General features: G+C 53.5%; 1 protein-coding gene across 3 annotated transcripts; it reads right to left on the bottom strand.

Moving 5' to 3' along the window:
- Positions 1 to 7,266: 7,266 nt before the first annotated feature.
- On the bottom strand, positions 7,267 to 16,467 carry LOC135441818 (hydrocephalus-inducing protein homolog). 3 transcript variants are annotated; one of them, XM_064701369.1, is made up of 5 exons: positions 16,380 to 16,467; positions 14,727 to 14,843; positions 13,525 to 13,644; positions 9,453 to 9,587; positions 7,267 to 8,013 (listed from the first exon to the last, which is right to left on the bottom strand). In XM_064701369.1, the coding sequence occupies exons 2-5, from the start codon at positions 14,796 to 14,798 to the stop codon at positions 7,810 to 7,812; spliced, it is 531 nt and encodes a 176-aa protein (XP_064557439.1). In that variant the 5' UTR covers positions 14,799 to 14,843; positions 16,380 to 16,467; the 3' UTR covers positions 7,267 to 7,809. The 3 variants fall into 3 exon arrangements, with proteins under 3 accessions (XP_064557439.1, XP_064557440.1, XP_064557441.1); XM_064701370.1 differs by lacking the exon at positions 13,525 to 13,644; XM_064701371.1 differs by lacking the exons at positions 13,525 to 13,644; positions 14,727 to 14,843; positions 16,380 to 16,467 and adding an exon at positions 11,380 to 11,478.
- Positions 16,468 to 22,845: the final 6,378 nt, after the last annotated feature.

The raw sequence follows: 22,845 nt of genomic DNA, 5'->3' as shown, positions 1-22,845 counted from the left end.
AGTAAGCAACCTGTGGCCTGACTTCCATCCTCCCAGCAATTGCTTGGCCTCCCAAGCCACACCTGCTGCTTACTGTAAGCCTTGAGGCCATGGCAGTGTGGTGGCAAGGGAAGTACTTTTCTGGGGCAGCTGGGCACATGACTCCCTCTGGCAGCATTCCAAGTCTCCCCTGCCTTCTCCAGGTGCCCGCCATGGTGAGGTACATCCACCAGTGGCTTGTGGCCAATGATTCTGCCGAGCACAGGCTGGACAAGGCCCTGCTGAATCTCACCAGAGCACACCCTGATGACGCAGTGGTGACGCTCCTGCGTGTGGCCCCGTCCTGTGACAGGTATGGGGCCCACCTGCCCACAGGGCTCAGGGTTCGCCAGCCCATCACCCTCTACTGCCTGGCCCAGGTGTGTGACCAACAGAGAGTTCCAGGGCCCTCTGGCTGCTGCCTTTCCCAGCCCTGGCACGTCAGCCCCCAAGCCTGCTGCCGTGCTCCCTCCCTGCCCCTCAGGGCTCTGTCCCCATGGGGCTGGGCTGCCTGGCTGCTGCTGGCAAGGGCCAGTGGGCAGAGGCAGAGCCGGTGGTCAGCCCGGGCCCCTAGGGATGCCCAGGCCACAGTGCTGTGTCTGAGACCCGCCCTGAGACAGAGCTCTAACCCTGCAGAGCTGCCATCACCATGTGGAAGACCATCATGTGCTCGCCCAGGACTGCAGAGCCAGTGCAGCTGACACTCCTGGATGTGCTGGGGAGCTGGCCAGAGTGCAGCACGTGCACCTCCGATGGGGACAAAACGGGTGTCTTTGGCCTGGCTGTGAGTTTCTGTAACTGGCCTTTGCTGGCCCCAAGGCTGCCTCTCCAGCAGCTCTCCATCCTCCTTCCCCCACTGCATCTCCCTGCCTCAGGCGCTGGCCTGAAACCTGGCCCAGGGGCAGCTTCAGGCCCACCAGGCCCCGTGCTCCCCCTGCCAAGGTCTCTCCAGGTCTCTCCCTGCCCTGCTCGGGCCCTGCCACACGGACACCTGGGCACTGAGCGCTGTCTCGGGGGGCTTTGTCCCTTGCAGGCAACCCTGGTGATGTGGAAGATCCTCCAGGAGCCCCGTGTCCCACGTGTAGTGACGCTCTTTTTCCCCCACCTGTTTGTGCATCTGCTCTTCCAAGTGTTCTTCAGCACAGAAGAGATGCCAGAGGAGGTGGATACCTTCTGGAAGAAATGCCAGGAAGAGCACGGCCTTGCCACCAGCCCCAACAGGTGCTCCATCCCACTCCTCCTGTCCCTGCCAAGTGGCCTGCAAAGGAGCCAGTGCTGCCAGTGTGACCTGGGCTTTGCTCTCTGCCCACAGGTTTGCAGTGCAGACCCTGAAGTCCCTGCTCTGCCTTGTCCAGTGTGAGCAGGTGGTGGTGTCAATGGAAGGCAAGCGTGGCTGGGACACGCTGCTCTGCGTTGATACCCACCACTCTGCCGTGGCTCTGCTGGCCGGGTGAGACCCCCCTTCTCCCCATTGCTCCTGGCATTTGTGCCCCGTGCCTGGGCTGTCCCACACAGTCCCTGTGGCTGGGGCCAAAGGGACGAGGGACAGCCAAGCAGACTGGAAAAGGCTGGGAAAGGAGGCTGCCTAGGAGCGGCCACATCTCAAAGGGCCCAGGTCCCCTGGCAGGGTGGTGGGGAAGGACAAGAGCCATGTGAGTCAGTGCTGGGAGAGGCTTCTCCCCCCGCCCCCCGGTTCAGGATCTTAATGCCATTTTCTGCCTTGCAGGGAGATGCACCATGCATCCAGGCCCTTGTGTAAAAGCATCTTATGCTGCCTCCTTGACATGCTCAGTGAAGAGATGCCATACTGGGATTTCCTTGCCCTGGCATTCCTTGCGGAGGTGAGCCTGAAGGCCAGCATGACCTGGCTGAGCTGCCTCCCAGCTCTCTGCCCTCTCGTCGCCACAGATGCCTGGGACGGTGCCCGTGCCCTGTGCTGCTGCCTGGGCCCAGCCCTGTGCGGCTCCGGGCTCCAGCCGGCCGGCTCCCCCATCACTGCCCTGTGCCTTGCAGGTCCTCGAGTGCCTGGACTTGAGGGACTGCAGGGACAGCATCATGGATGTCTTGTCATGGCAGCTGCGGAGGGAGCGCGCAGACATTGGCAGCCAGCTGCTCAGGGTCCTCCTCCCGCGCAGGGACCATTCCCCTCTGGTGAGAAGGGGGCAGTGGCTGAAGCCGTGCAGGCAGCGTGGGGCTGGGCAATGCAGTCGCTTGGCCTTGCCTGGCCTTCGGGCGCTGCGGCAGCTGCTCCCAGCTCTCCTGCCTCCCGCTTCAGCTGCCCCAGTGCTTCAGGACAGGCCTTTGGCCTCTGGGCCTTGTGGCAGCAGGGTGGCCTTTCACAAACTTGCCTTCCACGCAGGCCGAAAGAATGCAGGGCCTGACTGAAGGGCTTGTGGAGCTCCTGCAGGTCAGGGTGACCACCGTGCTACTGGACTATCTGTTCCTGGCTAATGGTGCCCCAATACCCAGCCCCATGGCCCTGCAGCTGGCTAAGGTGTTCCTGCCACTCTTTGACAACGTAAGGCTCTGTGCCCCCAGCCACAGCCACTGGCTGCTGCCCGGACACTTGGTGCCCCGTGGAGATTGAGGCCTGTGCCAATGTGGACCAGAATCAGCTGCTGCTGAGCTCTTGCTACCTTCCTGTTCTACAGGGTGACAGCCAGGTGCAGCAGCTCTCCATGACTGTCTTTCAAAACTTGATGTCTGCTGTTGAAGAAGGAAAAACGCCCCTGATGACACAAGTGTGTGAGAGCCTGCTCCCACTGCTCTTCCACTGCCATAATGAGAATCTGCGTGTGGCAGAGGTGAGGACTCATGGGCTGCTGCTGTCCCCCTGGCAGGGGGCTCGGCTGCCTCCTGCCCTGTGCCTGCTGGACTGCAGCCTCCTCCAGGCTGCAGCTCCTGTGCCCTGGGCTCTGGGGCCATCTCCACATCTCTGCTGCTCTCCAGACTTCTCGGGAAACGCTGCTTTGTACGGTCACGTTCCTGAAAAGGAAAGCTCTTCAAAAAACTGTGAAGAAAGAGAAAGTCTCAAAGTTTGCTGAGCTCCTGGTAAGGATGGCCTGCGAGCCCCAGCCACAGCCCGGAGAAGCCCCCTGAGCGCGGTGCTCAGTGTGCAGGCCTGGCAGCTGTGCCCCTGCCCAGTGCTGCACGCAGAGGCCGCGCGGGCTCTTCTCCAGGCTCCCGTGGGCCCGAGCCAGGTGCCCATGGAGCTCCGGCCTGGCAGGGCTGCGGGGCGGCACCGCGGCTCCCCGGGCAGCAGCCGGCCCTCTGCCCTCTCCTCTCGGGAGCCCTTGGCCAGCGGCTGCTGGCCGCGCCTCAGGGCTGTGCGGGCAGGGCAGGTCGGGGCTGGGTGCAGGCAGCGCCCCATCCCTGGTTCGAGTATAAATGACCTGGAATGCTGAGTGCTGAGCTCCTGAAGCCCAGGGACACACACCCCAGTGCCAGGCATAGTTTACTTGGCCTAAACCATTCAAAAGCACCAACATCCCCTGAGGCCACATGTTAGCTCAGTCTTGGGCCTGTATCTCACTGAAATGCATCTTTCAAACCAACCTCCTCTTCTCTTCATTCTCTTCTTCCTCAGTCGCAAAAGCCTTCCACTGGAAGTGGGCTGTGATGTTACTCCTGTTTTCAATGAACAGGGTTCTGTGGCTTGACATGGTGGTGAAAGTCTTGTCAAGCTCCACGGAATTTGTGCTCAGCCCAACGTTGACATCTACAGCTTCTCCCTGGAGCTTTGTGTGGATTCTTTCTTCACCTGGAACAAAGCAAAGGGGAGTCTTTGCTCAGCTCACTGGCTGATGGAAGCACAAGGAACAGAGCAAAGCACAGGGCACAGAAGAAAGTGTCCCAGTTTTGCGCTGAAGGAGCAGTTTTGTGGACCACTCCATTGATCACATCCTTCAGCTCTGTGTGTACAGCGTCAGGATGTCCTGGGCACCTCCTAAAACACCTTATTTCTGAGGGTGTTTGTAGAGATTTGGCCCCAAGGTGACAGGATGGACAGGGAGATTGGTCCATGTGCTCCGGTGACCCACTCAGATCACCGGGATTTCTGCATCCAAGACCTTCAGGTGACAGGGCTGAGGAGCCCTGCTCAGTCCTGCCTTGCCCAGGCTCTCCCCGGGCATCCCAGGAGACTCCTGTCTCTCCTGATCCCTTGGATCCCTCCTTGCTGACCAGCAAATATGCCTGGGGACAGGTGGGCAGCAAAAGGAAGCCCAGAGGAACAAGTGAAGTGACAGCCCACAGCAGGAGGGGACACAGGTGAGGGAACACAACCGGCCTGGCTCTGCAATGTGACAAACCACTACAGAATGAGCACCGTGAAAATCATCTCCCTGTCCAAACCCACAGCCACATCAGTCTTTAAATATTTTATACTGTTCGGAACTGAAAAACCAAGCTGGAGCATTGCAATACAAATAAGGAAGGGACAAAGGAAAGATTAGTGAGTACAGAGCAGTTTCTACATTAAGACTGAATGGGATCCCTCAGTCTAGAAATCAAATGGGAGATAGATGGGAGAGGTTTGCAACAGCTTGAACAGCCTGGGAAATGGGGACAGAGAAAAATTTGTTTTGATTTGTCACAAAAAAGGAACTTGAGGGCCTGAAAATGTTGTTAGACAGAAACTACATCTATGTGTAAGAGCCACATAGAAAAAGGGTCTGTGGCAAGCCAGTGGAGAAGCAGCATATGGGACAGAGGTGTGCAAGAAATCCATTGCATTGGAGAGAGTCTGATGGAGACCTCACCTACAGCACTGCCCAGGAATCAAATACAACTACACCCAGGCATAGCCACACGGTAGTGGAGAATCAGAGTTCCTCCTTCCTCCACTCAGCAAGTCCCAGCAAAACAGCAGTCAAAAATCTTTGCCTTTCTCAAGCCCCTAAACACCAAGGAGTTCTCAGTTTGCTTTGGGGTAAAGGTGAACAGGGGAGGCACCTCTGGAGGGAATGCAGGGATGGGACAGAGGGAGCCATGTGCAGAACTGTCCTGTGCCCTGCAGGGCCCAGCACTCACCTGAGCTGCAGCACACGGCCAGGGAGCCGCAATGGGCACCGCTGGCCAGCGGGTGAAATGCCACTGTCACCTGCACGGTGTCACCAGCGCCCAGAGCTCCTGTGGCCGGCACCACGGAGAAAGGACTGCAACACAGAGAGAGGGGTCAGGCCTGGGGACACCTGGCCATGGGATTCCTGCTGCACTGCAGCTCCCTGCAGCTCCCTTGGCCAAGCAGGGAGCAATCCAAGCACAGGCAGCACAAGAGACAGAACAGACAGGATCACAAACAGCCACTGAGCCACTGCTGACAAGATCCAGCCTTCACAAGATCCTGGGGGGAAAATTACCTCAGCTCCCCATACTCTGCATCCAGCTCTCTGCAATGAGGCTCAAGGCTCCCACTGCCAGCAATCCCATCAGAGAATGCTTTGTGAAAAGCACAGAGAGGCTTCAGAGCTATTTGCATGCACAACTTTACACTGACTGCATCAGGAATTTCTCTTTTCTGGCTACCTATAAATCGCATCTCAAGAGATGCAAACGTTAGGGCACTCCCTGTCCCGGGAGATTACAGCCTAGGAATCAGACAGGGAGAAGGAACTTTTCCCTGAAGACCAAGGAATAGTTCCTGTTGAATTTGCAGTGTGCTTCTTTGGTTTATTTTACCTTGAAAACATTGTGATTTAGCCTAAAAATGGCAACTTTTATAAGCATTTCAATGAAAGCTGCTCTAAGAAAAGGACTAATCAAAACTTTGAAAGAGTGCAAATGCAGATTAGAGCAATACAGTGACATGGAAACCCAAAAGGACTATGCCATTTACAGTCTGAAGGGTCCAATCCCAGCTAAATGAAGCACCATGAGCAGGAGCACATCAAGGAAGCAGAACCGGAGGTTTCTGTGTGTTTACCAGCAATGCAGTCTGGGACTCTGGGCTGTCATGCAGGCTGGTAACTGTTTGCTTGGCCCAGCAGAGAAACTCTGTGCAATGTGTTGGAAATATTGATGCAGATGTGTTGCTGCACTTTGGATTTAACAGGAGCAATCAGGATTTAGTCACCAGGTAAACAGCTCTTGCCTGACAAACACAAGACTCTGTGCTTTGATGCTCAGGGACAGCTCAGGGGAAATGTGCTTCTGCCCAGCAGCTGCTGGGCTTTGTGCCCTTCTACAGCCCCAGTGAGGAAACAAAAGTTCCTGGCCTTGGTGCTTTGTTGCTGGTCAATCTGTCACTTCAAATGTGTTCTGGGGACTTTGCTGATGAATGCATCACACACAAAAACAAAGAGAACATCTGGCAAGCTGAACTTTGTTCATGTCAGCAGTGGCAGCTGATGAACTCACTTCAGGTTCTGCTCATTCAGGACCTCTTGCTGTAATTATGGGCTGACCTGTTCCCATTGCCACTGGTGAGAACATCACTGCTGGCTGATGGAGAAGCCTTGGGCCAGCAATGTTCATGTGCTGGACGTGAGACTTTGGAGGGAGGGGAGGAAGGACAAGGCCCCAGCAGCCCCAGAGCCAGATCAGTGCTCGTGCTCCTGCATCTGCCCCGGGGCTGATGCCAGCACTGCTGCAGCTCTGCTGGGGCTGGGGGGATCAGGGCCTGCTGGGGGCAAGGCACAGCATTCTGTTCTTAGTCTTTGGCCAGAAATTTCACCGCAATAGAGAAGCTGCCAGTTAGGGGAATCCCTGGCGAGACTTCAGCACTACCTTCCATTCCATTCCCTTCCCACTCCTGCCCCATGTTACATGCTCCTGCCTTCAGGTGGCACGATGGGAATAACATTCCACGGATGACTTCAGGGCTTGCCTGAGAAAGAAGGTGTCTTCTTCTTTTCAAATTATCAGGAGAAGAGGATCCAGCCAAGGTCAGGACTCAGCTGTCAGGACTGAAAAACTGAGTGCAAATCAGCCCCGCATCTCCTCCATCCCTGGGCTGTACCCACCAGACTCCTCTGTTCCTGCTGGAGCAGTCATCTCACACACACACCTGGCTCCCCAAGACCCAAAGACACAAGCTCCACAGCTAAACTTAACTCCTTTGAATTTCAGCCAACACCACTAAACTGTTCCCTGAGCCCACAGCTAGAAGAGCTGTCAAGGAGACATCCCTGACACTGTAAGAACCAAAGGAAAATTACTCCTAAGAGATAGGCCTGGAAAGCTAAATTTTGGGCTTTTCTCTGTTAATTGTGAGCTGCTCCTTAAGACACTTCTCATCCTGTTAGATCCATCCTCTCAATGAATCACTACTGCACCTGACAGGCAGAAAAGATAAGGTATGGAGGGGGTTTTAAAAGGTTGTTTTCTTCTGCTTTTATAACTAGGTCCATTGACATGTTTGTTTTCTTGTATGGCATCTAAAGACAGGTCCATGTCTCCCAATGGCACCTTGCAACCCCCAGACACTGCTCTTGCTTTGAGCAGTGTGTTTGCTCAGATGATTTCCACAGGCCCCCTCCAGGACCACTGCAAAGCCACGTGCCTGTGGCCTCCCAGAGAATGGCTCTGCTTGGCTGACAGTGCTGAGGAAGCATTTCAGAAGCTGCTTGTGCTCAGCAGGGTGCAAGCCAGCTCCCAGCATGTTCCAGCAGCCTCCAGGAAATCTGGGACAGAGAAAGCTCCAAGGCCACTGAAAGCAAGAGCAGATGCCTTCCATCCTGCTCACTCCCAGCCAGGCTGCAGGGCAGCAGATCCGATGCTTGGTTCCTTCTGTAGCTCTTTCCCAACTCCACTCTCACCCAAAGGTGTTTGCACAGGGACAGATGAGCTGCCTCACCTCTGGGTGCTCAGCTGGTACCGAGCTGCCCGGGCACCGACATTGCGCACCAGCAGAGTCTGCTGGGTGCTGACCTTGACTGGACACTTGGAGAAGTCCAGCTGGGCAGGGAAGTCCAGCACAGCTCGGGCACCAATGGCCCGAATTGGCACAACGATCCTTTCCCTGGCAGTGAGGCACACCAGCTCGTGGCAATAATCCTGCAGGAAAAGAAACTGGCTCAGCACAGGACATTTAGTGCCATCCCCATGGCAGAAGAAAAACCATTTCCTATACCCCTTCAAGGGCATCAATTTACCTATTGCACCCTCAAATGAACACTAAGTTCTACTACTATGTCACATTTTAAAGGCACCAGTGCACTTTGCAAAATCTGTCTCAGTGGCATTAAGCTCTTGTGTCACTTGGGTCATACAGATAACAGCCCTAGGCCACCATCATTTCTACTCTAAACTTTAATGATGTTAAAGAATTCCTAAGCCTCTTCTAAGCAACATGGAGCTGGGGAACACAGGACATTGCTCTTTAGGCTTCTATATTCCCACTGTCTGAGAATAGGACAAAGTGTTCAACTGACTCTAAGCAGCAAAAGGAAGAGGAGAAAACAGCTGCACCCAAAGACATCCTGCACCTCTGGCCTGGTGCAGAAACATCAGTTGGCTCACAACTCCCCTCTAACTTTGCCTGTCCAACCAAGTCAGGAGAAGAACAGTGCTAAGAGGTAGCAGGATGCTGTTGGAAAGGGCCTCTCTTTGTTTCTCTGCAAGGCTTCCTCCCTTCCATGCCATGCCCTCAACCCTTCTGTATGAACAGGCCTCCAGATCAGAACATGAACCCTCCAGATCCCAGCACTGAGATCAGACTTGCCAGGGCCTCAGCACTGCTGTGCAAACCTCCCCACAAAAGCACCTTTGGCACGGAGTGGGTGCCAGCTGACAGAGCAAGCACAGGGACAGGCATGAAGACAGAGCCCCAGCAGTGTCACTGCCATGGGCTCTGGGCTCACAGCTCTGCCTGCAGCTTGTACCTGCCCTGCACCAGCTCCTTCAGGCAGGTGTCCAAGTGCCCTGCAGCTCAGCAACCTCCTGCTGACCGAGGGCACCCAGAGCCCAGTGTGCCTGTGCCAGGCCGGGCTCACGGGCACAGCACATCCTCTGCCCTGGCCCTGCAGCTGTGCCATGCTCACTTGTGCTCTGGGACAGCACAGCTGCAAGGCTGCACAACACAGGGGGTGAAAAAGCACCGGCTTTGCTCCAGCCCAGGGGCAGGCAGGGAAGCTGTTGGCAGTCCAGGAAGGAGGAAAGCTCTCTGACCTCTTTGTTCCTCTGGTGTTTTCCATCAGAATGAAACCCCTTCCACTGGACCTAGAGATGGCCCAACATCTATCAACAGCCCTCTGTCATTTTCATCCTGTTTCCTGTGCATCTTCCCTTGGCAATGCTCAGCAATGTGCAGGGAGGGGAAGCAGAGCCTGTCAGGCCTGGCTGCAGTGCCTGCCAGCAGTGCCAAGGTGTGACTGGCTGCAGGCTGCCTGCCCACGCCTGGAGCCCAGCTCACAGCATGCAATGGGCTGGAGCCAGAGTGCAGGGCAAACAATGGCTGTGGAGATCATTGTGTGCTTTGGCCCCTCCAGCCTCACCTTGTTCTTGCTGGGGGTGAAGCGGATGCGCACAGGGACAGAGGCGCCCGGCGGCACGGCACGGTACGCATCGCTGGAGCTCACCAGCTGGAAGTAAGGTGAGCTCTCCATGGAGACCTTCACCACGTGAAGAATCTGCAGCAAAGACATGAAATTATGATTTTGCCACTTGTGGAAACAGGATGAGAGGAGACCTGTCCATGCCCTGCTAACATCCCTCCCTTGCCCCTTTTCCAAAGCACTTTCAGCTGTGCAGGCAAAGGCACATCATTCACAAGGCTGAACTTGAATCCCTTCTCTCTGGCTCCAGCATTTTGGCCAGGGGCAGTAGGGCAGCGCCTGCTGGGAAGGAAGGGCCGAGCAGGTCAGCACCAGCAGGATGGAGACAGAGCACCTGAACCAAGTCACCTGCATATTCAACAAGGCCAAAAAACCTGCTGGCTTCTGCCTGCACACAGCCATGAAGTTGTCATGTTCCAGAGGGGGAATGTGCTACCTAAAAGCAAACCAGCCCATTACTGTGGGGGAAGGAAGAAATTCCCTTCTAGCAGATCAGGTTTGGGTAGGGACCTTCTGGGGATACAGTCAGGCAGACAGAGCAGCAAGACAGGAGACCAAACACTGTGGTCTTACTGGCAAATAAAAGCAAACCTGAAAAGCAAAAGAAGGAATGAACACAGCAAGACAATCCCTAAAACAAGGAGATGGCAAAGAGAATTTAAATGGGCAGTAAAGCAGCAAGGAAGAATCATAAGACCATGAGAGCAACCAGCTTGCCAAAAGTGACAGAAACACAGACAGGCGGTGTCTATTGACCATGGGGCTTCAGAGGCATTTTCTGCCTGGAGAAACACGACCAGCACTGACTGACAGTGTGGTTCCAGTATGCAAAGCCAATCTTGGCTCTCCAGGGCTTCCTGCTGCCCCTGCAGGCAAGCTGGGCTGCTGGGCATTCCTGCCTGCAGCCAGCAGGCCAGGTTCTGCCCTCTGCGGTACACATGCACAGCACACATGCATTTTCTAGCACACTGATATCATCAACCCCTGAGCACCAAAATGCTCTCCAAAAGTCTAAACCAGATGATTTGGACTCCCTCCTGTCTCCTTCCACCAGCCCACTCTTGGCACAAGCCTCACTTGAGAAAATGTTTCCCTCACTGAAATTCAAATGGTCTCAAGTTTTCTTCTTTACAGTGGAACACAACTGACATTTTTCAACTTTTTCCCTCTCAGCTCTCTTGGGAAACTGCAAAACAATCCCAGTTTCTTCAGGTGAAGGTGGAAACCTCCAGGAGCACATGGCTTTGGATGTGCTGTGCTTCTGCAAAGGGAAAGCAGAGCACCGTGTTGCTTTTGGAAAAGCTGAGCAGAGCTGGATGAAGCTGAGCAGGAGCCTCAAGTGGCACCTAAAGGCCTCTCACTGCTTCTGCTCCATCACTCTGATTGCAGGGCTCTTTCAGAACACGGTTCCTGCAGGGCCAATGCCATTAATGAGAAGTGATTCCAGCATAAAGTGCAGAAGGCTCAGCCCCTGAGCTTTGCCTGTGAGCTGCACAAAGGGAGCCAAACTGGCTGAGAGAGGCAGAGATTCCTACCAGGAGCCAAGATTAACCAAGGACACACAGGGTGTGCTATAGACCCAAGGCAAAGACTGAGAGCAGGTAAGAACTGTACAGCCCTCAACATTCCTGTCAATCCAGAGCTTTCAAGAGAAGGAAACTCCTTTGGAATAGACACCATCAACACCTGGCCAAAACCAGGGGACAATTCCCAGCACAGGAAGATTTCCACCATCTTGCAGAAGAAGGTGCTGAGACATTTTCTTCTGCATGTGCTGCAGCAGATAACTTGCTTTGCTGTACACTGAGGGAATGACAGCACTCTCCTCTTCCAGCACAGTGTTAAAGCTCTGGGTGCCAGCACTTACCTTGTCCTTATTCATGAGAGACAGCACCATTTCAGAGACCTCCCGAGCAACGAAGTTCTGAAATACCAGCTCTGGTGGGGAAACCCCAAACCAGCTCTGTTTGGGGCATCTGACAGCAGCTGGAGAGGAGAGAGAGCAGGGAGAGCTTCAGCTGCTGGGAGGAAGGTTCATGCAGGAGAATCTTCCACTGATCCCCAGTGAAGTACAGACTCTGGGGGAGCACGTCTGCCCAGCCCACACTGGGCAAACAGTGGCTCCCCCACCTCTGCTCTGAGCTGATCCACAGCTGCTGAGCCACACAGAGAAGGCTCAAGCCAAGCTGCTCTTTTGGCATGGATTTCTCCAGGTTTCTTTCTCCAGAATGCCAGGCAGCACTTTCCTAAAACACAGCCCTGTGCCCACGTGGTCACAGAGCTCTGGGGCACTGACTGAGCACTCCTGGAGTAAGTAAAACCCATGAATTTACAGGAGACTCCATGGGAAAGGATTTGGGATGTCTTTTACTCTGAGACAGGGAAACCGAGGCCCACACAACTGCAAATATCTTTTTTGCTCTAGAACTTAGACATCAGTAAGAAGAGAGCAGGACCAGAGGAGGTGTGAGAGATGAGGTGACATTTGGCTGAAGCCAAAAGGTTATGAAGCAAAAGAATGGAATTTGTTGGTTCTCTGTGTTGTTTGTGGTTTGGATTTGTTCAGGCTGGTTGGTTGAGTGTCACAGTGAGAGGGACAGGGTTGAAGACCTGACCAAAAGGAAGGAGGATGAGAAGGGAGGGCACAGAAAAGTTGGTGCTCAGTAGAGAATGGAAGCTCCTGAGTACCCATCCAACGGCAAAGGGCACAGGGACCGCCCCAGCAGGGTACAAAGGGGATACAAAGATTGCCATTTTCTCAGAGGGTGTGTGTGTGCTTGGCTCTCAGGGAGGGAGACATCCCCAGCTCAGTTGAATCCTTACTAAGAAACACTTTTCTTTTGCTTTGATGATTTTGCTCCTTTTCATTGTACTTAAAAGTTAGTGTGTTCCAAAGAGAGGAAAAGGCAAAAATAAAAAGACAAATGAGCTGAAAATAAAAAGACAAGTGAGGTGAATGCTGAATGAGGATAAGTTTCAGTTATTTTCTCAGCAACCTGGGTAAAAATAGAGTTGGTATCTCCTTTTTCAATGGCCTTTAAATGGGTGCTTTCTTGTCATTACTGCGATCTTATTTCATGCCATTGTAGAGGCACGTCTGGAATGACACAACAACAGCAAATGCTTCTGCAGCAGAGACATTGCTTGGAGAAAACTCTGCCCTGCTTTGTCTGCCTTCTCCAGCCACACTGCTGTCACTGCAGAGATGCAAGCAGGTCTCCTCTGTGACTTCACAGCAGACACGTTCTGCTGAAGGGAGTGGCTGCAGCACACTGTCCCTTAGCTGTGCCCTTCCCTGAGGTGTTCCCAAGGCTCCTCTCCAGGACAATCCTTTACCTGGATTGTGTTCCATGTCTCTTGCTTCCAATTTCCTGCTCAACAGCCCACCTCAGTCACCTACCCCTTTGGACTGTGCTTTATACCGAGCTAGTCCTGCCAGAAAAGCCGCATTAAACACACCTCTGAGTAGGCACTGATCCAGATAAAGCACATCCATTCCCCTCTGCCCAGGGCCAGTCTCCTGTACATCTGGCAGCCTGCAAAATCCAGCACCCCCTCAGGGTCCAACACATTGTTCCAGCCCAAAGCAGTAATGCAATTTGTTTTGTTCAATCTGAAGGAATTCCTGCAGACCCTTGGCCTTCAAAGGCCAACGCTGCCACTCTGGAGGGAATCCTGTGGCCCCGAGCATTTGATGTTGACCACACCAAAGCAAGAGGTGGCTCCTTCAGCAGGAGAATGGCAAAGGGCAATTTTGGGCCTCTGTGTCCCCAGCCTTCCTCCCATGGTTTTAGCAATGGCAGCTGCACTCCAGCACACCCCAGCAGCTTCAGCAGAGGGTATTTGTGTGGGCTTAGTGCACATCAGGACTCCCAGTCCACCACTCCCAGCACCTTGCAATGACAGCAAGACCTGGACACTGAGGTATTTTGCTGGAGGCAAGCCTGTCACAAACACACACCCTCTTCAAACTTCATGTGAAACAGAAAGGAAAAGAGCAGGAAAAGGCTACCTTTGGGCGAGTCTCACTCCTGTCTAGAAATGGGCCAATTCTGGGCAGAATACTCCCCCCAGTGCTGGCCTCCTTCTTCCTGCTGAGAAACTTCTCCCTCTGGAACTTAGAGGGAAGCAGCTGAAAGGCAAAAGTAAACCAGCTACAGCCTCAGAGTTGTGCTTGTTCAGAAAGGCTTTTCTTGAACAAGTGGCACTGGTGAATAACTTGTGATCACAGCCACTAGGACATTCCTGGAAGCCCTGGGAGTTTCCTGCTGAAATACTTAGCATCAGTGAATTAATAATACAGAGTGGAACACACACACTCCAGCCATATGGCTCTGTCCCATTGGCTTCTCCATGATTGGATGGGACATGGTTGGGGATTTCTGCTCTTTGGGCATTTGTTTCCTCTCACATTTCATTGGATTGAGGCAGTGACCTTTCCAGAAAATGGGGAGGAGCTCTCAGAAGTGCCTGAACTCCATCCCTGCACAACACTCAGAACTCACAGCAAGGAGATATCGCTGCTGGATGAGTCCAAGAGATGCAAGAAAGGAACACTTTACCAAGAGTGAGGTGCACAGGAATGTGTCCAGGTTTTAGTTCTCCCTGTTAATTGTTTTCTCTGTCTGGGCTGACAGAGCCCTCCACAGAAGAAATCAGAGGCATCTCCTTGACAGAGCCTCAGCAGTGGGGCATCTTCAGCCAAGTGAGCTGCAGACAGCAAGGGACCTTTGTGGCCCTGGCTCCAGCGCTGCCTGCAGGGCTGCATCTGTGCCCACACAGGAGCTGGGAGAGAACAGCTGCTTTGGGAGCTCTTCCAGCTGGGACCAGCCGTGGCTCTCAAGGCTTTGGGCAGAGTTTGAGCTTCCCTCGCCCACATGCCCAGGTGCCCAAGGGCAGGATGGTCAGAGCAGCACAGGTGAGTGCCCAGCCTGACAGAAGGAATTCCTGTGGCAAAGGGAAAGGGACAGAACACATGCTCAGGCCTTCAGCTGTACATTGGTTTCACTCGGCTCTGCTGGCACAGCCAGGCAAGACACAGCTGAAGCATCCCACAGTGTTCCCTATTGCACCAGGACAGCCCCAGCCACAGCAGCACAGCACAAAGGGCTGGGAAAGGGCTCTGCAGCTTCACAGCACTGCTGGACAACAGGGGCAGGGAGAGCAGGGACACCAGGGCAGTGCCAGCCCTAACACAGCCCAGTGGGTACTCACAGCATTAGGCTTCAGCCCTTCCCTGGACAAAAGACGAGGTGTTGGTGTCTTCTTTGGCAATCCAGACGCCATTTCCAAGGGACGGTGTCGCAGGTGAGCGACAATGCCTCAACAAAACTGGAAGGAGCAACAATGGAACTCTGAAAATCCACAACCCAATTCATGGCAGATTCAAGGCATATTCTGGTGCTAAAAATGTTACATTACTTGAAAGTAGCTAAGTGCTTGTTTGGTGTAAGTAGCTAGTATAGTTAGGCCTCTAGTTGGACTTTATTTGAACTATAGGGCTACCTTGTGCAATTCAAAGTTAGATCATACTGAAACCTGGAGCTAAAAATCTGAACATTAATAACAGTTTGAACAGACAAAGCTGTAGCTTAAATATTACTCAAAACTAGCTAGAGTGGGCCTCCTCTTCTTTAGGCTAGAGCACCCTTGCTCTCTCAGCTGCTCCTCACAGCTGAGAGACTAGTGAGAGACTGGAATGTTATGGCTAATGGCTTAAATGTCATTATAGAGGACTTTCTGCCCATTGTGACAAAACTGTATAAAGAAGCTGCGACCACCCAAGCCCACCCTTCCCTGAAAATGCCTCCTGACTGGAACTTGGCACTGTGAGTTAAGCTGCCTAAGGGAACTTGAGACAAGATCAAGGTGACACTATTGTCCCATTAGCTCAGGTCTGGGGAGAAGTAAACAAGGCTGAGGAGAAAAACCTATCCACAACAAAGCCAAACCCAGCAGCTGTCCTGAAAATCAGCTCTGTCTGGGTTCAGGCTGGGGAAGTCACAGCCACAGACTCTTCTGCCGAGGCCAGGTTTGCACACAAACCTCCCAGCAAAGACCTCCACAGTGCCTCCAGACCCATTCCTGAGGCCTCGCACCAGACGACTGCAGGGCATGCAAAGTAACACAACAAATCTGAAAATCCAGAACCCAACTCATGGCAGACTCAAAGGATATACGGGTGCTAAAGATTTTATATTGTTTGAAAGTAGCAAGAGACAGAGTCCAACTTGCCCCACTCCTGGGAGGTACCTGGGCAAGGTATCACCTTGCCCAAATCTGCATTAATCCATTGGAGACTTACATTTTGCCAGACCTCACCACAGAAAAGACCAGAACAGGATTTAATGGCAGGCCAATGGGATCCATGGAATGGTGATATTTTCTACTAAATCTCTCTCTGTCACTCTCTTTCTCCTCCCCCCCTTCCCAACCTCCATCCCCCTCCCACTTTTTCTTTTCTTTCTCTCTCTTTCTCCCTCACATTTACTGTTCCATCAAATCCAGACCATTGACTTTGGCATATGGTCTCGTTTGCACCTCAATATAGAGGCATCTCCCTAAAAATTTTAAAACCCAGATGATAAAAACCCACTGCAACTTGAACAGAACTCGCTCACCTTTAAGCAGCTTAAGCAGTTACTAGAGGAAAAAAATGTATAGACTACTATCTTTAGAAAATGTTGCATTTCTTCAGTAAAAAAGCACAATCAGTAGTCCATTTATTGTTCATCCTCTCACGTGTACATGTCACTGAATTACTGCGCCAGAAGACTGGCATGATCACATCCTCTATTTCCCTTTGGCATTCTCTTTCAGAGCACAGATGAAACAAAACCAAAAAGTTCAACTTTAGTCGGTCTTTACCTTCAAATGAAATTCAGGACTCCCTAGCAGACACCAATGTTCTGCACGCTGCGGAGCTTTTCGCAGAGGCCAATGCTCTGCACCTTCAGCAATTCTCCACGCCGACAATTCACCTAGCCAATGGCCCGGTGCAGCCGCCTGTAGGAGCCCAGGCTGCGCACACCCAGCCAGGGCCGCGCTCTCAGGCAACTGAGGCCGCGCCGCTGTCACAGACGCTGAGGGCCCGGGCGCGGTTACCGGGCAACCGCGGCGCCGAGTGCGGGGCCGGGCGGGGCCGGGCCGGGCCGCAGGGATTTGCAAAGGAGATTGGCACTGCAGCGACTGACTGCAGTTTGGGGCTTCCCAAGAGTCTTTCTGGAACTAATGAAAAGTTAAAATGTGGTGACAAAGGCACCTATGCCAGGTCTGTACAGTGCTCTTTGCAGCACTAGTATCCGACCCTGGCTGGAACAGCAGGAGGGGCTGAGGCAGCAGGAAGGGGGTCTCAGCCTGGAGAAAAGGAGGCTCAGGGGGGACCTTCTGGCTCTGCACAACTCCCTGACAGGAGGGGACGAGAGGCTGCTGCAAGTTCAGGCAGCGCCGCAGCCGCGTGGCTCCCCCTCTCCTCCCCCGCTCCGCCTCTTCCTCCCTCCCTCCTCCTCCTCCTCCTCCGCTCCCGCAGCCCTCGCAGCCGCCGGGAGGGGCGGGGATGGAGCCGGGACAGGTCGGAACGCAGAGAGGCCTGGGGGGATGCCAGGACTGGGAGTGACTGGGCTGTACTGGGATCATCCTGGGAGCAGCTCCTGGGTGACTGAGTTCTACTGGGATCATCCTGGGATCACACTGGCAGTGAGGAGGAGCAGCGCGATGGCTCCAGCGCTGGGGCTGAGGGCGCTCCTGGGGGGCCAGGGGGGAGTGGCACCCCCGGCACCGGGACCCTGAACCGCCACTGCCAGCACTGGGAACCCCTGAATCCCCCTGTTCTGGACATCAGGACCCTCTGCTCCCCTTTTCCCGGGCATCCCATGGCTCCCAGCCTCCAGACTTGGCGTAGGCTTGACTCTGGGACAACCTGGAACGCCTTGGTCTCCCATTCCTGCCTTTCCCAGCCCCACCTTTCTGCAAAACCAGAGACACCCTGAACTCCCCCTTTCCGAACATCCCGGGTGTCCCCACTCTGGTCCCCCCTTTTTGGGAAACCCTGGACTCCCCTTTCCTGGGCTCAAGGACCCCCTGGAACTCCCTTCTACCTCTCCACGTCCCTGCCCCCCCCCCCATTTTCATGACCCTGAGACCCCCCTGGCACCCCCATTCCTGAGAACCCAGATGCCCTTTTACCCCTTTGCTCAGTACTGAGACTCCCCTACACCCCTTTATCCGGCACCAACTCAACCTTTTCCCAGCCCCTTCTTCGCTTTTTAGAAGCACAAGACTACTCTTTCTCTGTTCGAACTTCTCATGGGATTACAGCTATTTTAAGATCTGCTTACTTTAACATAAAGCCTTTACTTGATATCAATTTGAACACTTTCATCTCCTTATAGTTTTATGTGTTATGAAGAAAAAGAGTATTTTCTTGTTGTTTGGAAAATTAATCCACATCACCAGAGGTTTATGTCCACAAAGGAGACAGAGGAGTCCTTTCTGGCTTTATTCCAATAAAGGGAGAGGCCATGGGGCATTCCCCTGGGATCTCTTGAATTTTTGGAGGATGCAGCCTTCTTTTTATCCTAATTTCCTGGCCACATTTCCCTTCTCTCTTTCCCCTTGGCTGAGGTGCTTGAGAGGTACAGATGCCCTGATACGCCTGACACCGAAGATTTCCCAAAGATTTCCCTCTAATGTATAACCCTCCCTTTTAGTTTTTAATTCTTACAGAATTTAGGGGTTTTTCTTCCCCATTGTTTCTTTCATTTCTCAATGGCTTATTTCGTTAATCAGCAAACCTAAAGTGTATTTGTAAAAGCAAATCTCTTTTTCCATTCATCGATCAGTGGAATCCTTCCCATTCTTTCTTTTATCTTCCAGAGCTAGTTTTATCTACGAGCAGACCCACAGATTGTTAGTAAAAACAAATCCACTATTCCTCTCCTTTACAGCTTACAAGAAGATTTCAGCTCTAGAAACAAAGCATCTTCTCAGCCCTCTCATCTAAGACTTAACTTCTTCTTTATTGACTTTAGTGTCTTCATGTTGTTTTTTATATACTTGCATTTTGTTCTTTTCTCTCACTCAGAAGAAGACTGAAGTACTGAAAAACTTCACATCACGCATGAGGCCTACCTAACCCACCAATAACTTGTAACAGAAAGCTGTGGCTCAGTTGTGTTCAGATCAGCTTTATAGTTAGTGTTTAGTTTTCTACACCAGCCACAGAAGTCTCTGGTCTCAGCCACGCTAAGAAGAAGAAGCAGCAGCCTGACAGCGAGATCTTCACAGCCACAGCCAGCCCTGCTCTGGCTAAAGCTCCGCAGCCTCCCCTGTCTCCTTGCCCGGCAGCTGCTGAAGCCCAGCCCGGCCAAACCAGAGCCCATGGAGAGAGAAGCCAGCAAGCAGCCCAGAAAATAGAAAAGAAGCCCAGCCTGCAGCAAGACTGTCAGCCCAGCCCAGCCGCAGAGCAGAAGCCAAAACCCAGCAGCTCCCTGCCGACCAACAAAGAAAAAAAAGTTTCTGTATTTTTTCGTCTTTACCATGTGTGTTTCACAAAAGCGTGTCTTTGCTTTTCAGTAGCTCAACAGACTGTCAGATACACAAAAAACTTTGCATCACTTCCCTAAATTTCCTCCCACTCCAAAGCATAACACAGGGCCGCTGGGAGCAACTGGGAGCAACCAGGACCATACTAGGAGCAACTGGGATCATCATGGCATCAGAGTAGGATCATACAGAGAGGGACTGGGTCTGTGCTAGAGGCAACTGGGATCACGCTGGGAGGAAATGGGGACATGCTGGGGACAAATGGGATCATACTGGGAGCAACTGGCACCACACTGAGGGTGACTGGGATCCTTCTGGAATCATACTGGAAGTGATTGGGAGCAGGCTGAGGGCAACTGGGACCATGCTGGGGCAACTGGGATATACAGGAAGTGACAGGAATCATGTTGGAGGTGACTGGGAGTGGTTATGAGCAACTGGAATAATGCTAGAAGCTACTGGGAGCAACTGGGAGTGAGTGGAAACACATGAAGGACAACTGGGATATACTGGGGGAGACCAGGAGTGACTGGGATCACAGAGGAAGCTTAAAGTTACTGGAATAATACTGGGAGTATCTGGGAGTGACTGGAATCATACTGGGGCAAATGGCACTGTACTGAGAGTGACTGGGTTCATATTGGAATCATACTGGGAAGGACTGGAACCATACTGGGAGTGCCTGGAACTATGGTAGGGATGAATGGGAACAGCTGGGACTGTGCTGGGACCATGCTGGGATCATACTGGGATCATACTGGAAGTGACTGGGATGATACTGGGATCACACTGAGTGTAACTGGAAGTGACTGGGACCATACTGGGTGTGACTGGGAGCCACAGGGCCCATGCTGGGAGTGACCTGGGGGGAACTGGGGGAACTGGCGCAGCTGGGGCTCAGGGTTGTTCTCCCCCAGGGCTGCCCTGGCTCCTGCTGCTGTCCCTGGCCCCACAGAGCCGAGGTACAGGGGACAGCTGAGGGACAGGGGACAGGGGACAGGGGCAGGGACATGGAGAGGTAGAAGGGAGTTCCAGGGGGTCCTTGAGCCCAGGAAATGGGAGTCCAGGGTTTCCCAAAAAGGGGGGAGCAGGGTGGGGACACTCGGGATGTTCGGGAAGGGGGAGTTCAGGGGGTCTCTGGTTTTGCAGAAAGGTGGGGCTGGGGGCTGGGAAAGGCAGGAATGGGGATCCAAGGTGCTCCAGGACATCCTAGGGTGACGCCCATGGCAAGTCTGGAGGCTGGGAGCCATGGGATGGCCGGGAAAAGGGGAGCAGGGGGTCCTGATGTCCAGAATGGGGGATTCAGGGGGTGCCTGTGCAGGATGAGGGGAGCAGGGGGGTCCCGGTGCCGGGGGTGCCACTCCCCCCTGGCCCCCCAGGAGTGCCCCCAGCCCCAGCGCTGGAGCCATCGCGCTGCTCCTCCTCACTGCCAGTGTGTCATGGTTTGACCCGGAAACAGGATTTCTGGGATGCTGTGTGGATGGGGCCAATGAGTGGTCAGTTTTGAATATTGCCATCTGGCCTAACCACTGGGCAAATGGGATCCACCTCTGAGAACACAGGGTAAAGCAGGGCTCTCCCCCTGGCAGTTCCTCTTTGGATTTCCGGCGGTGAAGGAGTTGAGTCTCTCCCCCGGCCCAGTTGCTGGCTGGGCTGGGGGAGGGGAAAAGCCATGCGGCCTGGCCCGGGAGAGGTAGGCCTGGCCCCCCACAAGGGTAGAAGGAAGAAGTAAAGAAATGCCGGGAAGCAATGGGCAGTGTGTTCCCCCCCCCACCTTGGAGACAGACAGAGAGAGTGCAGCCGGTGTTTGTGTGCCGTTACCTTGAAAGCAGTAAACATGTGCTGGCAGCAGGCAGCCCGGCTGAGGAGATGGTGGGGGGGGGTGCAGCCAAGAGTCCAGCCGCTTGGAGGAGTTTTTAACCCTTTTTTTGGACAATGAAAACTTCACAGAACATTAACCCTTCCTAGACGAGGGATAAGAGTGGAGGAGGACGAAGGAAATGAGCGAGTGATGAAGGTCTGGACCAGAGAGAGAGAGTGAGAGATGTTAGAAAGATGGAGAAGAGGGAGTGGCATTTTATGCTGGACTCTTTTGCGTAGCCATGGACAGAGCTATGTTTCCCTGGAATACAGAGATTGAGTCCAGGGGGAGAAATGTCCCAGAGCCAAAGAAGATTCAGTGTGGGTACCCCTCGGCCCCAGGGGGTATATAAAATATGGGGGGGACAGATGTCCCAGAAGTGAGAGATTGAGCTTTTCTGGAACTGGACACAGCCTCCTTAAAAGGACAACCCTGGAAGCAGCCCTGATTCTGGTCCGGTGGTGAGAGCACTTGAACAAGGACGGAAAAGGCCACCACAACGCATGGAAGGACTCCCTCTCCTCTTGAGGAACTGAAGTTGAGCATTCTAAAGGGTGGTGCTGGACCCAGAATTGATTTTGGATTGTATTGTATTGGGAATTTGGGGGGGAGGAGGAGGAGGAGAGTGTTTTTGTGAGGTTTCATTTTCCTTCTGTTTTTTTTTTTCTTCTTCTTTTTCTTCCTTTTGTGTGTAGTTTAGTAATTGTTTTTGTAGTTTAGTTAATAAACTTTTCTTCTTTTTTCAAGTGAGAGCCTGCTTTGTTTATTCCTGGTCAAAATCTCACTGCAGACACCAGAGAAGGTGTATTTTCATGCGGGCATTTGGCCTTGTGCCAATGTCAAACCAGAACACACAGGCACATGGCCAGGCCCTCTCAGGACACACTGGAGCCTTGCTCTCCCCCTCTGCCCTTTCCCCACCATGGGCACCCCATGCAGCCGCTCCCAGGTTTTGGGACGTGCCTCCCACGGAGGGAGCCCAGCAGGACAGCTCAGTAGCCGAGTGCCCTGAGCCTGCTCGGGATAATTCCTCTGGGCTGTGCCCGTCTTGTCTGGGCTGTGCCCGCAGTGCCAAGCAGCAGAGAGGGCCGCTGCTCAAGCCTCAGCAGGGCTCAGGCCCAGAGGCACAACAATTACCTCCTGTGGCCGTGCCTGGCATCGCCTCCCTTCCTGCAGAAAATGCCTCCTTCCATAGAGCCTCTCTGTCCATCCCTTGAGAAAGGAAGAGGCACAGCTGGATCAGATGGAATCATTGCATATCCAGGAGGTGGCCTCTTCAAGAGGCAATACTTGTCCAAGACATGGGTAATGATCAGGAAAATCCTGATCCCCCCAGGCCTTTGGGGCTGGCTATGACCCTCTCTCCTCCAAGCAGCCACACCTCAGGATGTACCTGGGGACTGGGAAAATGCAGGGGATCCCTGGTGAGTTTGGGCTGCGCGGCAGCTGATGCCCAATGCCTTCCTGCAGAGGCTGGGGAGAAGCTGCAGCCAGGCCAGGCTGGGAAACAGCCCTGCAGGGCGTGGAAGCAGCAGCGGGGCATCGGGACTGCCATGGATCCCTTCCTGCTGTTCCAGGCACGGCGTGTCCAGATGTGCAGCCAGAGCCCTCGGCTGCTGAGCTCCAGGACAAGGCTGAGGGAATGCACCCACCATCCCCTTTGAGCAGTTCTCTCACAATGTGCTTCAGGATGTTGTTTGGCCCATGGTGAGGAAAGGGTAGAGGGGGAGCGAGGCTGCCATGGATCCCTTCCCGCTGTTCCGGGCTCTGCTCTGACGTGGGGGACCCTGGCTCACTCTAGGATCTCTCCCAGGTCTCCTCCCACAGCTTCATCCCACAGCTCAGCCCCAAGGGCCAGACAGGTATTAGAAATTTCACAGCCCACCATTGGTGACTCATAGTCAGAATGCACAGGAAAACTCTAGCTGT

This window comes from Zonotrichia leucophrys, unplaced genomic scaffold (genome assembly GCF_028769735.1).
Source record: "Zonotrichia leucophrys gambelii isolate GWCS_2022_RI unplaced genomic scaffold, RI_Zleu_2.0 Scaffold_559_33212, whole genome shotgun sequence".
Lineage (NCBI taxonomy): Eukaryota > Metazoa > Chordata > Aves > Passeriformes > Passerellidae > Zonotrichia > Zonotrichia leucophrys.
The sequence above is the reverse complement of the archived record's forward strand: the minus strand, read 5'-3'. Positions and strand labels throughout refer to the sequence as shown.